The following is a 23,954-nucleotide window of genomic DNA, read 5'->3' as shown; positions in this document are numbered from 1 at the left end:
CAAATAATTAACATTAACATTAATTAATGAGTACCATTCAAAGCGTGCATTTGTTTTTTCTGTGTGCATGAATGTTGAAGAGTCACAACAGAACACTTGAAAAAGTATATTGCCTACTGGCTACAAATATCAATGCAAATATTATTTATTTTATTACATGACATTAACAAGGGGCCACCTGCTATTAATGTTTTTTTTCCCTCTTCAGTCTTTCTCTGCAGTATCCTAGAATATATCTGAGCACAATCTTTCACCTTTTACAGTCAGTCTATTTCCAACAGGACTGATCTGATGGCATGTGGATTGTTTTCTCAGGTGAAGCACAAAATGAGTCTATTTGCAAGGAAAAAGAAGAAAACCATTCCTCAGAAACAGTAAGGCACAAATGCATGGAATAACTCTTACGTCATTGATAGAGTTCTGTTCACATAAGTACGTACATGTGCATAAAAATAATAACTTCAAACACAAAGCAATACTCAAAGTAATATCCAGGCTTCAGCTCCTGTTTGTTCAGATCTCCATGCTGATTTTTAGTTTGCATTGCATCAACTGTTGTGAACCTTTAAACTATACAAGGAAGCCTCCAACATTAATTTGATCTCTCTGTAAATAATGTTATGCAGTCTTTTCAGATTATGGGTGTTAATGTTTAATATAACCTCTTTGCGTATTTCTAATCTCTGTTATTCGAGTAAATATCTGTGTTCAAGTGCCACAGTAGAATACAGGTCTTTTAATGTTTTGATTTTGACCTGGAGGTTATTTGTTGCAATAGATTGTAACTTTCTGATGGGAAAATTACAGATAAAAATCCTGACCCATAAATGCCAATAGAACCAATATGTTTTAAAATCTAAGAGTTTTAGTGAAAGACACAGAGCCTGGTGAGTAAGGTGCTATTTATTCTATTTTCCTTTGCAGCTCTGGCTCTGAGGAAAAGAAAGTATAGAAGGAAAGTTAAAGGCTTCATCGGAGTTATGTATAACCATTCATTAATATAAATGTTGCAATTTTAGATCTTAGGGGCCCATTACATTCTTATTTTGCCTTTATTATTTGGTGTAAATGGAGATTAACAAAATGATTTAATAACCCATTAGCTTTTTTCCACTACAATGCTCAATAGTTAGAAATGAAGCCCACTGACATCTATTCTCACAATGCAATATTAAGGAGAAAAATGTCTTCACAGAATGCATTATCAGGCCCCATTATGGTAATAAAGGTCAGTTAGATTTTCATCTGTTTCTTTATTCTAAGCTTATCTTCGGTTCAGTTCTTTCTTTGTGGAATGTAACTTAATCATCCCATGAATTTTTATTGTCTTATTTACATGAACTTAGCCATTGCAAGAATTTGGATGGAATGGGAGCAATGGCAAAGTGCACACCGAAGTACACAAAATATTAACCAGGCCCACAATCTCGATCTCAACATCAATCTCATTTCACACCACGCAGTGTTGTGGATCTGCATTCCCTATTCGTTACCTGTCTCATTTTTTTAACCAAAGCAAAAAATTAAAGTGTCAAAATGTTGCAGTTTGGGGCATTACTCATTAGGTAAACGATCTCACTTTATGCTCCATTTAATGAAGGACACTAGCAAATGAGTATGTACCTTATACCCTTATAACGTTATGTGGATCTACTGAAACATCTAGAACCTACATAGAACCATCGATAAACTGTATAAATATTCATTAACTTTGGATTTAGTACATGAAGCTCATTAAAGGTATTGCTAATAGAGAACCCCTGAACCTATGATTAGGGTAAGAAAATGGTGGCGTTTTTCTGCTGCCTCAACCTGCTTATAAGTAAGGAAAAATGTTTCTAGCCGGGTGTATGTAGATAGCAATTTTACTGTCTGACATTAAAATACAATTGAGAACACACTTTCCCAAATAAAAACCAAGTTTTCGTTATTTTTTGCTGAATTAAATATGTAAATTTTAATTTGTCCACGAAAGATGGTCATTCCCAAAACACTAGAGTTTTCTCCTCCGGATATTCTAGGTTATAATGTGTGCTGGAAATGCTGGAAATGCTCTTGGCTAAAGCGTGCTTTATTGTGTGCTAAAAAATAAAAACAAATATCAACAAAAGGTCCCTGTGCATGTCCAATAAGTTGCCATGAAATTTAGTTTTGATTACACACATGCTGGCCTTCCATTGTGGAGAAATGCTAGACTATCACAGATTGTCCTAGGGGGATTACAGTACGTTACTAAAACAGTCTCAAGGCTTTACATGTTTTTTTCAATAACAGCCATATATGGTACTTGAGTTCTTCTACAGTGAATGACTCTTTAAGTTCATATCATAGCCCAGGCAGGCATCTTAGTTGGACTATTTTTGAATGTGGAAAAGAAACAAATGTGATAAACAAAGCTAAACAAAAACAAAAAAAAAAACAAAAAAAAATCAGTTAAACTGTCAAATACACTTGTACACTATGTATATGATTTTCCGTAGAGCTGCTTGTATGATACAGTTGAAATTTGTTTCTTTTTAAAAGCTTCTAAAATTCAAGCTCTGAGCTTGAAATCCAAATTTGAACCACTGTAATTGCATAATCCAAACCAACATCCAGCACAAGACACCAAAAGACTAGTCCCTTAATGTAGGGAATTGAAGCGTTTTAGAGAGATAGCTAGGGAAATGACATAATTGTAGCAGGCCCCTTATAAAATTTCAAGCCCTGTTACACAAGTAACTCATTGTTAGTCTGCAAGCCTCTGTTTGAAAAATCTCTCTCCCAGACAGCTGTATATGCATTACAATCTTGGATCTTAAAGCCTTAAATGATCAGTTTTGAATTTAGCTCCATCATATTAAGCAGTATAACAAAAAAACAAACAAACAAACAAACAAACAAACAAACAAACAAAAACACAATTAAGCTGCAAATAAAGCTGTTTTGTCAAGTGAAAATTGTTTCTACCTCTATGAAGAAGAAGCAGAGGAATGTCATCTTGCAGTCATTTTATAAATACAAAAATGCAATATATGGAACCGTTTCTGCAAATGACTTCTTTAGAGAAAATTGTTTTCCTACAGGTATTATTGTCACAAAGTGTGATGTACAAGTAGAAATATTTTGTGTAAACGATGATGTGCATTTCTTGTCTGTATAAAATGGAACCTTTATTTAGAATTTTCAGGATCTATTGTATTTACATACAACTACACTCATGTGGTCTTTATTACTACTACAACAATACATTTTCGTGAACATTCTATTAATTTTCCCCCCATACCTCAGTGATGTAATCCTTTCCATCCTTGCCATGAAGAGCTTTAACTGCACAGATATCTAAGCCACCAAAAATCTCAGAGCAGGTATCCACCCACAGCCTATACCTGTTGAATGAAAGAAAATAACATTTACTCCTGAAAACAATTATACAGTAAGTATAAAACTAACACATATTGTATCAATGTTTTACTTATTGGAGGTCAAGAAGACTTTCACACAAGTCAACCCAATGGTTCGCATCAACTTCACAGGTGTGCACAGAAGGAAAGTCATGCACGTTATTGTGCTTGTGATATGGTACAGTACATGGCCTTGTGCTATGCTGAGAATATCTGTATGTACCACCATAGCACTAGATGTGTTTGAATAGAATCAGGCATTCAGATAAGCCTTGAGATATTGTTTCATGACAAAACGTATTCTGATTCTTGATTATTTAATCATTAAATTATACATTTGTTTGGCTTTGGTTCTGACTTTTGAATATAGCAGAGGAAGCTTGAATTTAATTTAGGAAGTAAAAGGACTTATTGCTCCCATATTTCTGTTCCTGATTTCGATTTTTTATTTGATCTTTTTTGAAAAGATGCTAAAACCAGACCTTGACCCAAGTCTTTAAAATAAAGCAGTTTAAAATCCTTCCCGGCTACTTAATCTAGAAGTTTTCAAATTAGTATTAAACTTTTATTAAACTTTAATTATGGTAGCTGGCTATAATTAGCAAAGTAATGTCCTAATGTTAGTACTAATTTGCACCACAATAACCCAACTGGGAGGTAATGATAAAGCACATCTACTTGTCTAAATAGCTGCAGTTTTATAAAAACCCATTTACAGGAACTCAGTGTGTTTCTGTTAAGTTCAAGGCAGTTTGGAGACTTTTGCTGAAGAAAAAACAGACTCTCATTAGTTTATCTTACATTGCTTCATCTTGCTCACAATTTTCTCCTATTCTTTTAGAAACATACAGGTTAATAACTTCAAGAACAGGCACAACTGGTGTACCATCTGGATGCACTAGAAAATGTACTAGATCTCAGTCCTGGGTTTCGGTCTGCTGATTATCAAAAGGTTCTTTTTATTTTACCAGGTGCTGACAACTTCTCACAAAAAATATTCCATATTTTCTTCTCCATTTAAAGACCTCAGGGTGAAGCTAGGATGTTTTCTTAATATGCATTTCAATTCACATTATCAACCAGTTGGTTCGTACAAAGGTGATTCAATACAAAAAGCAACAAAAGGTCCCGTTATTCATTAGCACACAGTTCTTGGTATAACCAATACAAAGGCCATGGTCATTCTTCCACATTGAGACCAATGTCCTGATTAGGGATATTTCCTTCCATGTCACCAAAACATCAAATCTATTTGAAATTCCTGTCAAGCTTATGTAACCCAGAGGCCACTGCACCATCTGCCAGCCAGTTCAGACCTGTCAGGACGGAGGTCTAGCACCTCACTACTGTAACACCACGAGTGATCATAGGCGCAGTTGCCAGTATGCAGCTGGGCATCATCACACAACATGATGACACCCTGTTGCTGCAGGATGGTTGTGACAAACGGCCTTCCAAGACTGGTTTAGCAAGAGAAACCAGCTTTCAGGGTGCACAAGGCCCACCATCTTTATGTTGATAATGCATGTAACCATGGGCCAGGATAGCACGATAGCAAGAGGTCTTGCAGATACCATATTCATTGAAATGCCCTCGCAACTGAATTAACTAAGATCAGAATTAAGCAGTAGAGTTTATGCTAATAAACTCATTATACAGTATACTGTATGTATTCAGTTAGTTTACCTCCAGCACTGTAGTACTCACTTGTCAGTCATGGCAACTTGCTCCAGCATGGCTGAGCCAGTGTTTGTCTTCCAGTTGCCAGAGATAGAAGTTCTCCTGTTGAAGGATCATACAAGTACTAATATAAACAAATGCAAAGTCAGCAGACAGCACGAATGCACTATATTTTCATATGGAGCGCGTAGGCAACTGGCACCATCTACAGCAAAGCATCTTAAATTGCCCCCCGGGGGGTGAATACGGTTATTTTGTATTTTAGTTAGCTACAGTACTTCCAGCAAATCACAGTTGTGTTGATGCTGAAGACTGACAGAAGAAGTGGTTAACGCCTTGTCGTCATTTTAATATAAAGTGAAGAAATTGAGGTGGATCACACAAATTATGGACCCCTAATACAAAGACCTATTGATTTATAGTGACATCTGAAGCTAACTCAACTGCACCAGAAAAATATGAACTCCCCAATGGTACTGTATGTCTTCTCACTGTGTCAATCAAACCATGACAATCACACATGGGAGAACAGCATTGCATTAATGGCAGCTGTAATTCTTGTGCAAAAACATGCACAATTAAATGAAAGGAGAAAGAGTATTTCATTACTGCTTCACTTTATTTCAATTAAGGATATAAAAGAGGCCATGAAATACACATGTATGCTTAGTGGATTACTTAACATGAATATTGACTTAACAATCGGCTGTTCAACAATCTATAGTGTGACTTTGGAAACGAAGGTCATTTTTTGGGATTGTACAGTGAGAATTGTAATTTAATGTTTAAATGTTATTTTATTTCATTTTGATAGAAACATAAACTAATATTGACTTATTAAACTAATTAAAGATCATTCTTAATATGCATGAAACCAGATTTTAGATGTATGGCTTAAATCTAAACACTAACTGACCTACTGTACCTATTATATTGAAATATTCTTATATTCTAAAAGGTCTGCTTTTATGTGGTTTCAAAACCTGCCGCAGTGACATTTTATATTAAGTCATAGAAAAATGTTCATGTCATAATAGAATTAACTGTTGTAGTTTCCTAAATGTCCCTTGGGAGAATTACAACTACATTTTTTTAGATTCGATTCTAAACCTCTCCCCTCCTTTGGCTGGGATTCATTTCAATGGAATGTTTAATGTTCAGGAGGGATGACTACAGCTAGGGTCTCCCTGATTTCTGGTACTCTAACTCGTAATTCTCCATGACATCACTTCCTGAAAAACTATAAACACCATAGTAAGCTTATGTAAGTCTCCTCCACCCCATCTCCGCCCCTGACTTTCTCGTCCCACAGCCAGATGGCTGGCCCTCAGCCAAGGGGGTTAAGCAAAAGCTCCGTATTCCAAAAGTAATGTACTGTAGGTGAAGACATGGAGCAGAAAACCATTTTTGCAGTTACTGTTTTAACTACAAGCCATTGTGACTCATGGTGGAAAAAAAAACAGGCTTCTCTATCTTTTTTTTAGAAGGCTGTCAGTGTGTATTCAGACTTTTTCCTGCCCATTAAACTTTTATGATTCTCCAAACGTATTTGTCATTGTCATTGGAAAAGCTGCATTCCAAAGCTATGTTGTATCAGGTCTTCACCAAAGTAATTGTGCATGCGACATGTTTATTAGCAGACCATTTGCATTACAGCTGTTCACTGCATGAGTCAGAATTGCAAGCAAATTACAGGTACCCTCTTTAGGTCCTTCCAGAATGCATTTCCAATGTACAAAGAAAACGTCCACACTACGAAAAGGCACTCGACAATCTTTCAATCACAGGATATTTTTACTTTTATACTAATTTTTAAACTTGACTAGCCAAGTTGCTGTGCCGCTAGTAGTTTTGTGAGCTACAATAATAATAAACTTTATTTTACACAGCACCTCTAAAAGTGGCTTCTGAATGTGCTTTACAGTAAGAAAAGAAAGTACATAAGGAGAGCAAATAGCAGAATCAACACAATTACAATAAGGGTTTGGAATGCAGTAGGAATGTAAAGCAGAACCTATTAAATAAAAGGCCCTTCTAAAGAAGAAGGTTTTGAGTCTTGATGTGAATGTGCTCGGCGAAGGTTACTCTCTGATAGCATTAGGGATAGAATTCCTAAACTCTGGGGTCATGGCATGAGAAGGCCACAAAGCTCATAACAAATTATAACAATCAAAGGTCATAACAATCATCACACCAATCTGAAAATTAAAAGAAAATCATCTATCCACTTTCAGTCCACTATACTACTTGAGGGTAGCATAATAACGCAAAAGTATATGCATTTTATATACCGGCACATGAACATTTATAAACATTTATTTAATGCCACAAGTTAAAATACAGGGTGCCCAAGGGGCTCCTTCATTATGTGAAGGTCAAGTCCGGACTCACGATTAGCTAAAAAACCCAGTGTGTTTTTTAAAAAAGAGTAGGAGGTTACCCCGGTGTCCTGGAAAATTTCCCATTGGCTTTTACCGATCATGTCCTCCAAATAATGCCCATCTCAGAACTGGCTTCATCACTCTGTTCTCCTCCCCACCGAGAGCTGGTGTGTGGGGATTGGACTGACACACTATGGCTGCTGCTGCATCATCCAGGTGGGGCTGCACACTGGTGGTGGTGGAGGGGAGTCCCCATTATCCATAAAGCGCTTTGAGTGGAGTGTCAAGAAAAGTGCTATATAAGTGTAAAGTATTATAATTATTATTAGGAGTAGGGTTTAGTAGGGCTATCTCGGCTGTCAGTGGCACAGCGCCCCCTGTGGTCTGCTTGTAGGCATGCAGTGCTGCTGAAGAGGATCATGCCTCTTCCCCAAATGGCAATGCACCTGTGGCACGGGACTGGGACAAGCTGACAGACAAGCGGCTTAAAGTGGGGCTGGGGTCTGTCTACAGTCTGTAGCTTTGGGCGAAGGCATGAAAAACATACCACTGGCTATTTCACATCGGAAGGATACCACAAAAATAACCGGCAAGTCTACATTTAAAAAAAGTTAAAATATGGAAATACTTACATGTAAGCTTTGTAATTATTGCCTATCTTTTGAATCCTGATGTCATACTTGGAGTCAATGTAGGGCTCTGTGGTAGCGTAGGTCTGTGTGAGTGCGACCACACTGGCAATGTCTTGGAAGTCATAGTGATTGTCTATCTTCACCTTTAGATGATCGGGAATGAAAAAGACACAGAAGAAGGAGTCAATGTTATAAGCCAGCTGTAGCTTGTATCCTCTCTACTCTCCAGTAGAGCTCAGTGTGCAATACGTAACTAGATAGACACATGATACGCTAATCACACTCTGAAAATGACTAGCAAAAGCTTAAGGATGGCAGAGATAAATGTTCCAAATTCTTTGTTGTGTCTGTTTTACTATTGGTAATTGGCAGGAGACAAAGGAGAGAGCAGGCCTTACCTTGCCCATGCCTGAATGAGCGTGCCCAATCTTCACAACAACAGGGAATGTAGGCATGGCAATCTGAAAGATAATGATGTCAAAACACTTGAAAACACCTGACCTCAAAATGCCTGAAAGGAAAAAAAAACTGACATTTTATTCGTGTACGTCTGCGACCAGCATAATCCTGTACAAACAAAGAGATTTTCGAAAGAAATGGGTTTATATCAGACAACACCCAAAATGAAGAGGGAAGTGTCATTTTTTTATATTTTATCAAGATTTATATATATTGAGGACTTATAATAACTACCACACCTTTACTTTTGGTAGATTCTAGAATGGGTAGTATTATTCTGAGGAAATTACTTTTATTATAACTACTGTTATGAGTGTATGAGTGACTGAGACTAATGCTAACACCTGCTGTTATAGAGGTGAGCCTACTGTATATGAAATTCCTTTTCACAGCTGTGTGGGCCCTTACATCAGAAGGCAGGGGAAACTATAACTTGGTCTTTGGTTGAACAAGTGTTAATTTGCCTTAAAAGTGAAAATAAGATGATGAGGAGATTTCATTACATTCAGGTTGCCAATTTGTTTAGCTTGTAGGCATGGGGGTTAGTGCACCTGAATGCTCTGATGGACTATCATCTAGTCCAATGTGTACTCGCTCCTTAAAACCTGTGGTTCCAGGTTTCTCTAATCTGTGCTGGAAATAATCAGCATTCTGATAATAGATGGTTGCATGTCTTATTTTTGAATTTCCCTCTCACATCTGCATTTCTTTTACTTCATTTTCACCTATTTTCAGCAATGCTATTTTAAAGCATTAAGCCAATCTCATTTTTAATATGACATTACAAAGACATTTGGAACTTACTTCCATGCAAGTTCCCCATAATAACCACTAGGGGGAATAAACCATTTTCAGTGACATGTCTTGGTATTTGTATTGGTATAATAAACTAATCTGCACTATTATGTCAAAGCCATTTTCGTCCAGCCCTAATGATATTATTTCCTTCAGCCCCCAAGGGTAATGGTGGAATTATGGTGTGATTAATTTCTGTTCTAACAGGTTTATTAACCCTCTTTCAAACGTATTTACAAATCTTAAGGATCACCTCAAAAAGAGCAAGATGCAAGCAGAATAAAATTCTGCAGAATTTCATAAATAAAACAAATTAAATGATCAGTCTAACCATGTCTCGTCTACATACCCCCCCTGTTTCCGAGAACATCTATTTCTTAGACTCTTAGACACCATTCGAGTAGATGCCCTGGGGTTTTGATTACTTTTATAAATGCTCTTATGATATGTATGCATTATAATTTATACATTTATGTAAAAGTGTGCATTAGGGCCTTTGAGAATGCATTGCAAAAATGTAGAAAGTATTTAATATTTTAAATCAGCCTGACTTGAAAACAAAATAGCCTTATGATAGTGCAACCATACAGATTTTCTTTCATTGTTTTACTAGTTTGATAGCATTAACACACTGATAGAGCTTGGGTTTAGCTATCCTCTGAGATTAATCAGCACATGCCTGTTAATTGAAATGAAAGTAAACAACTGGTGCAAATGACAGGGATACATTAAGTGGTTCATTTTGCAGGGCATTTATGAGATTACCATCTATGGAAGCTTTCATGCACCTTGGTGCCTCTCGTCTTGGTAATTTAAACATAATGAAAGTCAGAGAACAGATTACACTACTAATCTTTTGCCTATCCTTCTTGAGGTGCTGTTAAAATGAGACCCCAGTTTATCAGTTTTCCATTGTGTTTCGAGCTTAAAAAGACAGGAGTTTTTATTTTTCTCCCAGTTTTGTCGGTACATTTGAAACCCTTGGAGATTATGTTACTTTGTTTTAGAGAAGACATTGCTATTTCATACAGTAACCATTTCCTGAAAATTGTGTCATTGTTTCATGATAGAATGACATAAATATATCTTACAACACCATACTTTTTGGATTCATGCCTCATGCAGCAGACTTGCAATCTTGAAACAGTGTTTCTAGGATCAACACATAAGAAGTGACCTTATGAGTTTTTATATAAAACCAACCTGTTATTAAGCACAGAAATACCAACATACTAGGACTGAGTCTCTCACTTACAAATTTGCTAAGTATAATCACCACAAATTGTGTTTGTGGTGAAGCTTTAATTCTTCAGTAGGGACATTTTGTTTTTACACAAGAACATATTGATTACTCTAACGCATACTCTAACTGATGTAAATCAATATTATTGTGCACAAGATTTTATTCTGAATTTTGATACTTTGACTGAACTAATTTACAGACCTCTTTGAGATAATCTCGAAATTCTTATTATGTACAGTAAGACCTGAAGGTGATTGCAGTGCTTTGACTAACCAAAATAGGCTGTGATGTCCATAAAGACAAGGATTGGCATACATATAGACACGATCAGCTGAAGAAGATCTTAAGCATCCTACGAAAAATGCAGTGCACAGACCAGGTCCACATAGGAGGGATTAATAATCTACAGTAATTACAGCAAAAGTGTATTAAAAACATTGGATTGCAAGAATGTTTTAGTAGGCAATGAAATGTTTAATAAAATGAAAAATGTAACTTTAATAATGCATATGTTGGAAAGCCATATTCCTGTATCATATTGCTTTCTTGTTTAATGTAGTTGTGTTTTTTAAACGGTCTAGGTATGACTGGTACAGTAACTGATGAATGATTACAGTTACTCTTTGAAATAACCAGGTGTGACCCCTGCAGCATTCATGTCTTCTTAGTTAGTGGGATAAACCCCCAAGGGACTGACAGTTATTCACCACTAATTATAATGATTCAGGTCCTGCAGAGCAATCAAGACCGGAATGACAGACCAACCTAAAATAGGAAGCAAGGTTATTATATTTCTTCTTCTTTTATGTCAAATTTATGGCTGATTACTTGGTTTAAAAATGACAAAGGAAAAAGCATGTTTAAGCTTGGGTTTCTCTTTTTCATAACAAAAAAATGATTTAGTCATCTGGCAGCCTTCATCTGTTAGGATTTTAAAGGGAGCCTAAAGAATCACGATAAAAAGCACTTGCTTTAGGCTACAAATCACAAGATGGATGAAAAAAAACCTGATTTCAATTTTTGTAATGGTTCTTTAATATAATAAAGGCATTTAGAATGTAAATGTAGCAACAGCTGGCACTGCAGGAGTTAGGTCCTCTTTTAGTTAAATATTAATCTGCCTTGTTTCCCGGTGTGAAAGGTTTCACTACTGCATGTAATGATTTGGTGTCTGGGTTTGCTTGAGAAGTATGACGGAACTATTTTGTACAAAGTTGGGCGTGCTTTCTCACAGAGGGGTGGGACCTTCAAAGTCAGAGATGTACATAAGGGGTTCCGTCAGCCACACACTGTGGAGTCAGAGAGCACCAGTTGAAGCCAGTCGAAAGAGAAGAGCTTTTATGTGTTGTAGATCAGTGTCTCAGCATTCAACAGCACATTCATCCCAGGAGGAGGAAACTGAGTTTGTAGGAAGTTAATCCTGAGATAAAGGCAGCGCACTCAAAGGAAAAGAATACTTCTGTTCGAAGATCACCATGAGAGTTCCTGTACCTGGCTGGCTTGCCTTAATGCTCGTTCTCTTGACCGTACAGCTGGAAGATGTGGTAGAGGCATGCAGCTGTGCTCCAGCGCACCCACAGCAGGCGTTCTGCTACTCTGATATAGGTATGTCTGTCACAGTTCCTATGGCAGGCTGTGGTCACTGAGTCTGCACTTGGTCAGAGGCTGTTTCTCCTTGCTGTCTCTCATCTCTCTCCCTCCCTTCCTTCACACACTCTCTCTGTCACTGTTTAAGCTCATTTCTAGTGCTTTTTGTCATGCACACATTTTGTTTAACAACAGTTACTGTAGGTGTGCGACACTTCAGAAATGTATGCAATGTTTCATAAAAAAGACCAGTTAAATGATGAAAAGGTTACATTTTGTGTGGTCAGTGCAATGCAAAATTATTGACACACTTTTTTTACTGAATAAATGGTATTAAGGTAGAATCTTTTATAGCATCAGTTTGACAAGTACATATACAAATCCAGAACAAAACATTAATATTTTAAAATAATTTTAATAAAATGTTTTAACAACATAAAAACCAGCATGAGCCACCATCCATGGCATTTTAATAGGGTTATGTAGTGAAACACTGGGTTTCAAAATATTATGTTATTATCTTATTGTTGGAGCAAAATACAATATAAAGTATCCTTAAAATATATTGAATTTCAAATTTCTTGCTATACTTATTAATTTCTCTCAGGAAATAGATGTAATTGATCATGGATATTTTGCTGAATGTAACCTAGAGATTCCTCTTTAGAAAAATACACTGATTTGTTTAAGATCATACTTATAAAATGTATAAAAAATCATGTGAACATTAATTTGAGAATGCTTTGTTTAAGGATTTATGCGAATTATTTCAAATTGTTTACTTCCATTTTTGGATTAAGGCTTTTGTTTTTTTTCTGTACTATTTATGTCTCGGACCAGTTTAGTTGCAGTTGGAACACACCTGTGATGATACATATACATAAAATATCATGAAAAAGGTCTAGTAAAATTGACTGGTTGCTTTCCTGTGATAAAGTACAAATTAACAAAACAAAGCATTTAAGGGAATTAGCAAAATATCTAAATTACCTAAATAAAATATCTTAAGGGGTTTACAGTACCTCATAAGACTTGATGGGCTAAGTGAATTAAACAACTCCAAAGCTAGTCAATTTCTATTGTGTTAAAAAAAAAGTTATATTAAACATACATATTTAAAAAATGATATTCTGAAAATGATGTACTTTCTGGAAATTCTATAATTCCATTAACAGAATTCTATAATACTTTGAAGATATTTTAAAACATTGTCCTGCTGCTAGTTTAAAGCTGAAACAATCATTCTGTAATGCTTAAAGTTTTAAATTGTGATGATAAATGCAATTCAATGCAGTTCAATTAATCCAAACTCTAGTTTTTTTGACAGAGGGCTGTTATTTCTAATGAAATTAGAAAACCAACAGACTATGGAAAACATTTTATGGGTGTTGGGTACCAAATCTAAGTCTTCAAAACACAAAGGAAATGTGACATTTAGCAGGCTGTAAGGTTCAGAGGGCCCAGGCAGTGTTGGAATGCTTCCAAACCTCACTAACAGTAAATGTACAACATGAGTTTCAAAAATGTCACCAAATTAGCATCTCTATAGGAGAGAGGAAACTGTTTGCATACTGATTAATGGCTTTAAAGGCTCTGACAGGAAATCTTTGTGAACATGACAAGGCCTGGGATTCATTTGAGAATATTGATTTTTCTAAAGTTGTTTTTTAGTGATGTTTTTTTAAAACATACTGTATGTGACAATTATGGTTTATATACTCTTATATACAGTACCTTAGGATTATTAGTTATTGATAGGGGCATAGGATCCCTATGAAAAGGGGTTAAATATATATATATAGTTCCTAGATTCATATTAGGTTCAGCACATATTTGGAGGGCTTTGCTTTTTAAGTTTGTGTGCTACTCTTCGGATTGAGAGTAGAGGTGATCGCAGTACAAGGAAAAGAAGGAATTTTGGAACACTGCAGACCACTGACTGGAGACATCTGTGAATACAACTTAGCCCCATACAGGACAGAGCATGGTTTGTGTCTGCATGTTCTTACTGACCAGTTAAATGTGTGAGGCCAGACTTAAAGTGCGGTATTTAGTTTCGCCTCCCAGCAAAAACAAGCACAGAAATTAATTAGGTCTGGGCTAAACGGTTTTTACTGGGCCTTTTTTGTCTAAATGATTAGTAGTGTGGCTCTCTGTCATCGCTTGACAGCATCCCTTTTGTCAACAAAGCCCATCTTTTCACAGCACCCTGGTAACCATACATTTGGTACAACTGGCAGGAACCACATGCCCTCTGACAGCTCTAGCAGGCAAGGAAGAACCTTTAGCTTTTGGCCCAGTGGATGCTTTTAGAAGCAATCCCTGTGTGCTGGACACACGAGCTCCGAGTGTGGGTGCAAACTGGAGCCGAGCTTGTCTGAGGAACAGAAATGGGAGCAGGTTTGGAAAAGGGGATGATTCAATGATTTTTCTTACGTGGCATCAAAAAATGCCCGCTGATTGTTAGATAAATTAATTGAAGACATTGCATTTCTGAATTAAGGACTGTTTGTTGATTGCTGATTGCTAGATAAATTAATTTAATAGACTGCATTTTTGAATTAAGGACTGGGGAACATACTGTACATGCAGACCCACATTTGAGAGAAAAAAGTAACTCAGAGGTATTGTAAATCAGACCATAATGTTCTAGAACTATTGCACGGGAAGTCAAGCTCACATACGCATTGCTGATCTCACTTCTACAGGCAGTTGCAGTCCCTTATCTTGTGTGATGCACTGTTGTTTACCCTGGCCATTGCTGAGATCACAATACAGGGCTTTGTAGGAAAGCAGACTTTAGAGCAGGGCAGAAGGGAAGAAGTGTCAGCTGTCCTGCTTGTCACATCACAAAACAGGAAAATACCTACTGCTATGGCTAAAACGTGTTCTAGTTTCCATGTACAAATATAAATTCATACTCAATACTTATGACAATTGTCTTTTAATCGTAATAAACAGGGAAACTCACTCCGAGAACTATAGTCTCTCCTATTTTAGAATGATTAGAATATTCTCCCTTGTATGCCTTCAGTCAAACAACAGCAAGGCTTCTCCTGGCTTGTGAAATAGTTAATATTTTTCCTTAAAGATTCTTGGGGTAGAGAGAATGGAAAAAAAAAACCTACATGAAGCCGACTTCCTTGCAGAAATCTGTGGCATGGAAATATGAAAGGATTGGTTTCTATATTTTGGGAAATCTTATTTCACATGACTTCTGGTTTTAATCAGTTCAACAGAAGCATACGGAAACTGTGCAGTGGTTAGGCATCGATTTACAATGTTGTGTAATGTGGCTTATATTTTTCTCCTGTACATTGCACAAAGATGATATCATCCCAGAGTACCCAGATTCATTTTAGGCCAAAAAGAGAAAGAGAGCTACATGATTCACATTATATGAGTTATTTTAAAATGGAGAATTTCAAATGGAAATGACTCACAAATGTAGAGTATGGAGAAGCTCAAAAGCCTGAGCTGTAAAATATATGATTCAGTGTTGTAAGCTGGACTGTATGATGGAATCCTCAGTGTAACAATTTCCTTATCACATCTTTTACTTGCTTTGTAAAAATGTAGCACAGTAGAAATCACAGTCTTCCATCCATACAATTGTCCACATTCTAAACCTCTTCAACCAATTCAGGATCACGTGTGAGCAAGCAATGGGCATAGGGTGGAATACAACCTGGACGGTATGCCAGTCCGTCACAGGATATACAGTACACAGACACACACAATCATACCACTGCCAGTTTTCCCAGAAGCCAGTAGTTTTTGGACTGTGGGAGGCAACCGGAACACCCAGGGATAACTCAAAAAATGGAGAACACAGGGAGAACATGCAAACTCCACACAGATAGAACCCAGTGACCAAGCTCTGCTAGGCACTGCTGCTAACCTCTGCACCATCATGTCGCCCTTAAATCACATCTTTTAAAATATATATTATTCGATTGACTTTCTTTCAGTAATATCCAGTATTTTATCCTTCAGGGACATGAGAGGTTGGTTGAGAGATATACTTTATGAATTAAAGGCCTTACTCATACATTGTTTCATTCACTGCCTCTACAAAACAATCTAGAAATAATTTACAATTATTCATTTTCCATTCCATAAAAGCGCAGCTTTCATATTCTCGGCAATACATTAAACATTATGGACAGCTACTCAAACTTTGAAACACATACCTTTCTACAAAATCAGAGATTTACGCTCACTCATTGAACCATTGGACTTAAAGCTGACATAATGTTGTGAGTAACTTGCATGTTATGTGAGTTACTCACAATATTATGTTATTACACCAGTTCCTGGAAGAAAGCAGAGATGTCTTATAACGTCTGAGTTTTGAAAATGGCAAAGCCGAATAGAGCCTGATAGATTTACTACATCACTGACATAACTCTGGTCCCAGGGCACTGGCAAAAGTGGTGATAGGGACACTTGCTTAGCATTCCAGAGGCTTTAGTAGGGAATTCCAAAGAACAACATCAGCATTCCATCCCACTAGCCAGATTGGTTAATGAAAAAAAAACAGTGAGAAGGAAAGTTGTGCAGAATTTTAACCTCTGGTGGTCTGGGTCCACATTAACACCTGAAATGAGCTTGGTGATCTCAGCTTACTCTCAAAGGCCTATAGGGAGTTCTGTGTATAATGAAGAACCACCAAACAGTTTGGCTTAGCTTATTAGGTTCGCTTGTCTGAGATTTACTGTAGCTTTGAATGGTGAGAAACTTGCAAAATTGCTTTGAAAGAACAAGCTTTCAAGTGCTTGATACCATTCCAGGCAATCGAGCACAAAGTCTTATGCCTTTTTATGAAAATGATATAAAAAAGAGAGGTTGTCTGTACTTACATATTAATATTTCTGTATAAACATTCAGAAATGAAACAGCCCTCCCAGTAAAATGAAATATCTCTGGAATTGTGTGGCTTGGTGGATGTCACTGTACATAATGGATGAAATAATCTGGCTATCTGAGCATTACGTTCAACATTGTAGAGCAATGGGGAAACAACAGGAGACTTATTTTTAGTCATAAGCACATTCAAACAAAAGGATCTTTTCCTGATATACTGGATCTGTTTTTCGAGGTCCAGACAACTGCTGAACCATAGAGAAGCCTTTTCTGTACTTTTTATTGTTTTAAGTTTAGTCACACTAAGTGATATTTGTATAGAAACTCTTCACAGTATATACTGTCTAAAAACAATCTGTACTTACAAAGTACAATATTTGGAATTCTACAAAAAATGTAACTGGCTCTCAGTGAAATTGGATTTGTTTTCATTTATCTTTCTAGTTTAAATCTGCTTTCGGTCAAAGTTTGCTTGGGTTCTGTATTTGAGACAGAAGTGAGGAAACTGGTCTGTTCCTGCTGGTTGTCTGCAAATGGTTCTTCTCATGAGGAACCATTGCAAAAATGGATCACACATAGTTTCTATTACCAGCAAGAGCACATTTCCTAGATCTAGTGTGTGATATGTGATGTGCTCATATGGAATGGGGTGACTGTGGATGTGAGCAGATACCGAGCACGTCTGATGTTTTTGCGTGTGCAAAAACTTTACATTTGTATGGGATAAATGACACAAAATGGTCACATATCAATGTAATGCCTGCAAAATTGAAATCTGTGGGTTAAGCACCACAGAAAGACATGAAGAAGCTCATATTATACTGCTTTCATGTCAAAGATGGGGGTGGGTAGTGCAATTTCCTTTTATAGACTTTCACAAGGAACACAGATTTAGAAATCATTCTGCATTTTTTTTCTTTTTTACTCTTAGAGCATTTCTGTACTTAATTTCATGTATCTGGAATGTTTTTTTTACAGTGATTCGGGCAAAGGTCTCAGGTGAAAAGATTGTATCTCCGGACTCTTATCCTCACTTAAAGATTATTCAATATGAAGTGAAACTGATAAAGGTAAGATGTACTAAAATCAGTGTGATGATTACAAAAAAACAAAACCTTTATATTTTATTCTGATCATTGTATTTGGCTTTGCTGACAAGGTTTCTGTTGCTTTCAAAGCTCGTCATGTGTTATCCCCGAATCTCACTTTGTTCTGTACACCTCTTACAATCAAAGTCTATTCAACTGTTACTGCTTTGTGGCAGATAATGGAAGGAAAAATGACTATAGCAATTATTACATAACCATGGACATTTATACTGTAAAAGACAAAAATGCTGATAAGACCTGCACCACGCTGACTATAATTGCATTGATAAAAATAGAGATATTTTTTTCTTGGATACAGTCTACAGTTAGAACTCAAGGTATAAATACAGAAGATGGACAATTATAAAAATGTTCCTGAATATTCTCTTAACTTCTCTATGTCAGCAGCCAAGGATGAATTTCTGTGCATTACCTACACCCTGGCCCAGAAACACCATGTTATTCAAATTTCTCTTCATACTTCACTTGACTTCTTCAAAATAAGGAATGCCATTTCAGAGCAGGGGAGTCTAGAGTTCTTTTTTTCATATTTGTAGCTGTCAAGCTTGTTTACTCACATGCTAATGATAAAATCCATCCTAAGTTTCAGTTTGCCTTAAGAGAAGGTGTTGCAATGCTGTTTTCCAAATATAAAAGTACCTTTCATCGACACAACATCAAAACAAATGCAAGCATTTCAAATTGTTGTGAATTGAATTGACACGCATATACTGTATATTAACACACATCCCGTCTTTTAAGATGTTCAAAGGCTTCGAAAAAGTGAAGGACATCCAGTATGTATACACTCCTGTTTTCTCTTCCCTCTGTGGCGTGAAGCTGGATGCCAGCAACAAAGTTCAATACCTTCTGTCAGGTAAGACAAAGCCATACTTTCACAATATAACATCACCAGCTGCTTGGAGCAATAGTTACATACAGTATGAATGGTTTTATAAAGGACAGGTAATAAGGTTATTTTCTAGAAGATTTAATTGAAGGATTTTAATAAATAATTATTTTTTCTTCCAAAATCAACTTAAGTAATTAAGTGAAAGCTGGAGTTGCTCAAGCCATTTGTATTTGCGCCAAAATAAAATGAAATCTTACCTGTCTCTAATGTTTGTCTACAATAACAAATACTGCCATCTGCTGAAAATCCGGTGAAGGACTGTGGTGAAAGTTAATATGTACAAGAGCCTGTGAACTAGAACCCTGAATTAGCGTCCAGAGCATGTTTTGTTCCTATTATTATTTATAATTAATAATCCAAGGTGACAATTCAAAACAGTTACAATTATAGATAAATACAGTGTAAACTTGTATGTATGTGAATTAATTCACTTAACGTAAATACATGTAAGGTACAGTTAACTATAAACCACCAAGGGCCTGCTACTTCCAGTGACATACCTTTCACATTTTCTCAGTCATTTTTTTAGCCAGTGTACTGTAAATTAGATAATTATAAACATTGAATAAAGCTATCTCAGAGTGTTGTACTCTGTACTGTGGTTTTTACTAGATGTGTATTAATAGGTAAATAAACAGTCCTTAATATACAGTACATATATATATGAAATTGTTCTTAGCTTTTAGGAAACTGGATTGTAACCCATGAATTACAGTACTTAGGAGAATCATTGTACAGTGTAGAAGGTTTACTTCTCTACTGCTATGGACTTTGTGTTGCAATATGATCCATCGACTATAAAAGAGATGCAAGACTGAAACATCCCTGAGTGATTCCACTTCACCTCATGCGAGAGGGTAATATGTTTGATACAGCCAATTCACACAGCATTCTGTACGGTTCATTAGAACTCCAGCAGGCTGTGTCTTATTAAGTTCCCAGGTTAACACACATGGTGGAAAGGCAGTGCTGTGCCTTTAATAAATGACCTGCCAAAGACTTAACATTTTTGTCTTCTGTTTCCCAGGCAGAATGGGGAGTGATGGAAAAGTTTCTATTGGTCTTTGTGATTTCATTGAGCCCTGGGATAACCTTTCAATGTCCCAAAAGAAAAACCTCAATCAAAGATACGAAATGGGCTGCGACTGCAGAGTGAGTTCTTTAGCTTCTTAAACCACATTTATTTTCTGCCTGCATGCAAACACAACAACTGTTGCTTCTCCCATCAGATCAACTAGTGATAGTTGAAGAGAAAAAAAAGTACCGATTAAATTGCAAATCTAAAAGTACAACAAGAACGCCTCAGTCATTTTTGCATTTTTCAGGATTCCTAATTTTTTACCTGTGCTTGTTTTTAGAATAGCTTAGTTTGTAGCCAAAAAACAATGAACTTCACTTCTGATTAAATTCTAACCATACATAAAATTTAACAGATGTATACCATTACCTTCCCTTAGAAAAACGATGGCTAATAGATTTGCTTTTTTATTCATTTAAGTTGATGATGTGATGGAGAGGGAAACTGGTCAATTGCTGAAATATGTCATACTGTATCAGCGGACTTTCACTTATCACTCCCCGCTGAAATTGTACTCTCTTCTCTCAGATTTCTAGTTGCTATAGCCTACCATGCTCCACAACTGCAGAAAATGAGTGTCTCTGGACAGACTGGCTGACAGATAAAAGTCTGAATGGAGAACAGGCCAAAGAGTATGCCTGCATCAAGCGAAGCGATGGTTCCTGTAGCTGGTACAGGGGGGGGCCTCCCCCAGAAAAAGAGTTCATGGACATTTCAGACCCCTAAGAAGGACTCACTGTAAAGGGGAAAGGTAAAGAGGCAATGCTCTTAGACAAGCTGCATAATTGCTCCATCTCTAGGTCCTTCAACCTGGAATGCCTGCAGCTCAGTGCACTCTTCTGATTCTGTCTGAAGCTCAGTTGCCTATGTTTCAACATGTGTGAATGTATAAGATTGCTGACAAGAAGCTATTTCCAGACTTTTTAATGCAGTATTTGCTCAAACGCATCTGTTTAAGGACTTGATTACGTCAGGATACTTTATTTTTCTTTAAAGCAAACATATATGCCCACATTACCACAGGGCACACATTTTCATCCTCTCTTTCATAACCATGCTATGTAAATCGCACAGTCCCGACTAGTGCATGGCAAGTGTGTTCCTATTCATATGTTAGAAAAACCCATATAGAGTGGAATGTATTAACTTGGATGTGAGAAATGACTTCTTGTTTTAGATTTCAGGTTAGCATTTTTTGTTCGCTAGTAAGTAATTTTGATCACTGTTAATTTCCTAATGTACTTCCTAATAATTTGTTTCTAGCTGTCAAAAAAAATCTGCTTAGGTCTATAGCAGAGACATAAACCAGTATAAAAGCAATAATAATAATTGTTATTCTAGAATAGATGCTGTCTGATTCTGGATCTTGCAATCCATTGCAGTACAGTACTTTAGGGCAATTAGCTGCTTAATTATGTTACTGAAAAAATAGTCATGTAATTAAGCAATTAACAAGCTGGATGCACTAAAATTCTGCAAATGAATGGATTAGGAGGACAAGGTTATGACAAGTTGCACACCACTTCTGGTGTTTTGATATTTACATGATTTTCAGACCAAGTAGATTCAAGAAAACCAACAATCAAGATGTTTATATCTCTTTTTATATCCTGTCTTATGCATGTACTGATGCTTAATTCACATTATTGGAATGTCTAGTTTTTATGTGATGGTGTCAAACTCAATTTTTGAAGGACGTAGTGTCAATTCCTAATGTCTTCCTGATATTGTTCCACCCAAGCTCCCAGTTACGTGATATCGTTGATCATGTTATTTAATTAAGTGCGGAAGTGTAATACTTCTAAGAAGATTCTGAGGTTTTATAGGTAGCTGTACCTTTAATAAAGTGAATATTTTGCTTAATCAAGTGTAGAAAGCCTTAAGAAAAAACTTATTCTGTATTCTGTATATTCTTAGGAAATAATTTGATTAATTGTTTAATTGACTACTCAGGATGAAAAAAAACAACAAGATGATGTCAGGCCCTTCAAGAACTGGGCTTAAAAACCCCTTCTTTTCATAAAAAGATTGTTATCTTACACACAATTTCTCCTTGATTTTATTTAATGTTAAGTATTTGTTTTAACACATTTCTTCATGATCTTGGGTGTGTGCTGTAAGGAAACTGAGTATTTTACTACCAAGTCACAAGATTAACAAAAGAATGGATCAGAAATTTAGCATACAAATGCTTTTTGGCTCATATGCTATACAATGGTTTAATGTGCTCTTTTTGCCCAGAATGTTCTGTATACATTATGAGAATGTATATATTTGTGTTATTAACAATGTAAACACTCACAGCTTAAAATATAAAAGTTGGCAGATAGAAATTGTATAGTTTAAACACATGATTTATTTTTCAATTTTATTCTGTCTTTTAACAGATGTTCCATAAATACTTTGTAACGCTGAAATGAAAACAAAAATTTGTTTCATTTTCCAAAAATCTAATACATCCCTTTGTAATGTAATTATTACCTAATGGTGTCAGAAATAACCATAGTTAATGTATCTGTGGCACATTGTTTTAAACAAATGAATGTTTGTATGCGTATTTATGTTTTTTCACCTTTCAATATTAGTGGACTGTTCTACCATATCATACCAAAAAGATTGTTTATAAAAATCTTGCAATAGAGTACCTCATGAATTAATTCATCCATCTTATTTGTCTTACAAATATAACCAGCAAGGTTATTTGTTGTCAGTATAAATGTGTCAGTCGCTTGACTTTATTGTGGTGTGTTTTGTCTCCAAACAAAAAAGTATTGGCAAGATGTACTCTTGTTAATTAATTAGAAACTACACGTACTATCGGCAAAGCAGTATACCTCTACTAGTCACTGACAGAGCAGATAAAACAATTCTGGGGATAGTTAAATATTCCGTGTCTGCTCATCAGTTTAATTTAAGGAATTAGAGCAGTCAGCACATTTTGTCAATCATCGCAATCATCGCATTCAAATGATTACTTTTATTTTCAGTATTCGTTTCGTTTTTTTCAAATTGCAGGGAATTTAATATTAGATACATTTGATTCAACTGAACAAATAAAAAATGCACTCATTTAAAAAATCTAAATAGATTGCAAAGGAGACTTGTGCATTAACTTAAGATACTACATCACAATCTGAACTGAATTGCACAATCAACTTTTCATACTTATCGGTTATACAGATCTAGCCATATACAGTATATATATGAGAACAAACAAGACCATTAGCAGAGCAGGGGCACCAATAGAACAGGTGTGTGTACTTTTCAGCTCCACAGAAGTACAGCTTATCTCCTCTTTTTTATTACGATAAAGTGGAGAATTATCATTCATTCAGGTGTACTTAAAATGGGATAAAAAATAAAGCAAACAGTTGAGCAAGCCTTACCATTTCCTTATAGTCTGGGTAGAACGTCTGCTCTATGAGGGGAAATTTCTCAGGACCAAGACTCTTGCTGGCACTTATCAACTGGGAAAACTGAGAGGAAGAAAAGAAAAAAACAACTGCTTTCAAATCAGTTTACATCACACATAAGTTTGAACTTGTACTCTACTTGTGTAAATGTCACGTATTGTGTACGGATACAATTACACGTCAATTAGGCATTAAGTATTTAGAAAGGCACTCAGTAACTGGAGAGCATAAGTAGGGAAACTGCTGACAAAATGATACTGCTGCAGATTCAATTATTGCAAAGTTCTTGCAAAGTAGTTTAATCATTTGATTTAAAATTTTATTTAGAAAAACAGACAATACCTATATTATATGTTTTTAGAAATTTGAAATATACAGTATGATATTTCAGGAGGCTAAGAAAAGCTCATTGTTACACATTCGTACTGAAGCAATT

At 36.1% G+C, this 23,954-nt stretch overlaps 2 protein-coding genes across 2 annotated transcripts in view; one reads left to right on the top strand and one right to left on the bottom strand.

Moving 5' to 3' along the window:
• The window catches only part of syn2b (synapsin IIb), an 88,842-nt gene that overhangs the window by 13,578 nt on the left and 51,310 nt on the right, over window positions 1–23,954 (bottom strand). Inside the window, exons 5-9 of the mRNA XM_088636839.1 lie at window positions 23,492–23,581; window positions 8,475–8,537; window positions 8,077–8,219; window positions 5,091–5,165; window positions 3,266–3,368 (exon numbers count right to left, since the gene is read on the bottom strand). Coding sequence (XP_088492965.1) covers window positions 3,266–3,368; window positions 5,091–5,165; window positions 8,077–8,219; window positions 8,475–8,537; window positions 23,492–23,581 — 474 coding nt within the window. The remainder of the gene's footprint in view (window positions 1–3,265; window positions 3,369–5,090; window positions 5,166–8,076; window positions 8,220–8,474; window positions 8,538–23,491; window positions 23,582–23,954) is intronic.
• LOC148662097 (metalloproteinase inhibitor 2-like) lies at window positions 11,851–22,749 on the top strand. The gene is made up of 5 exons (XM_088636842.1): window positions 11,851–12,178; window positions 18,005–18,096; window positions 18,877–18,991; window positions 20,055–20,179; window positions 20,634–22,749. The coding sequence occupies exons 1-5, from the start codon at window positions 12,049–12,051 to the stop codon at window positions 20,829–20,831; spliced, it is 660 nt and encodes a 219-aa protein (XP_088492968.1). The 5' UTR covers window positions 11,851–12,048; the 3' UTR covers window positions 20,832–22,749.

This window comes from Lepisosteus platostomus, chromosome 6 (genome assembly GCF_059453375.1).
Source record: "Lepisosteus platostomus isolate fLepPlt1 chromosome 6, fLepPlt1.hap1, whole genome shotgun sequence".
Lineage (NCBI taxonomy): Eukaryota > Metazoa > Chordata > Actinopteri > Semionotiformes > Lepisosteidae > Lepisosteus > Lepisosteus platostomus.
This window is presented reverse-complemented; position numbering and strand designations above follow the sequence as displayed.

Coding starts and splice junctions, on each gene's coding strand:
- LOC148662097 (XM_088636842.1), top strand. CDS start 12,049: ATGAGAGTTCCTGTACCTGGCTGGCTTGCCTTAATGCTCGTTCTCTTG. Junction 18,097..18,876: donor ATGAAGTGAAACTGATAAAG/GTAAGATGTACT, acceptor CCGTCTTTTAAG/ATGTTCAAAGGCTTCGAAAA. Junction 20,180..20,633: donor AAATGGGCTGCGACTGCAGA/GTGAGTTCTTTA, acceptor CTCTTCTCTCAG/ATTTCTAGTTGCTATAGCCT.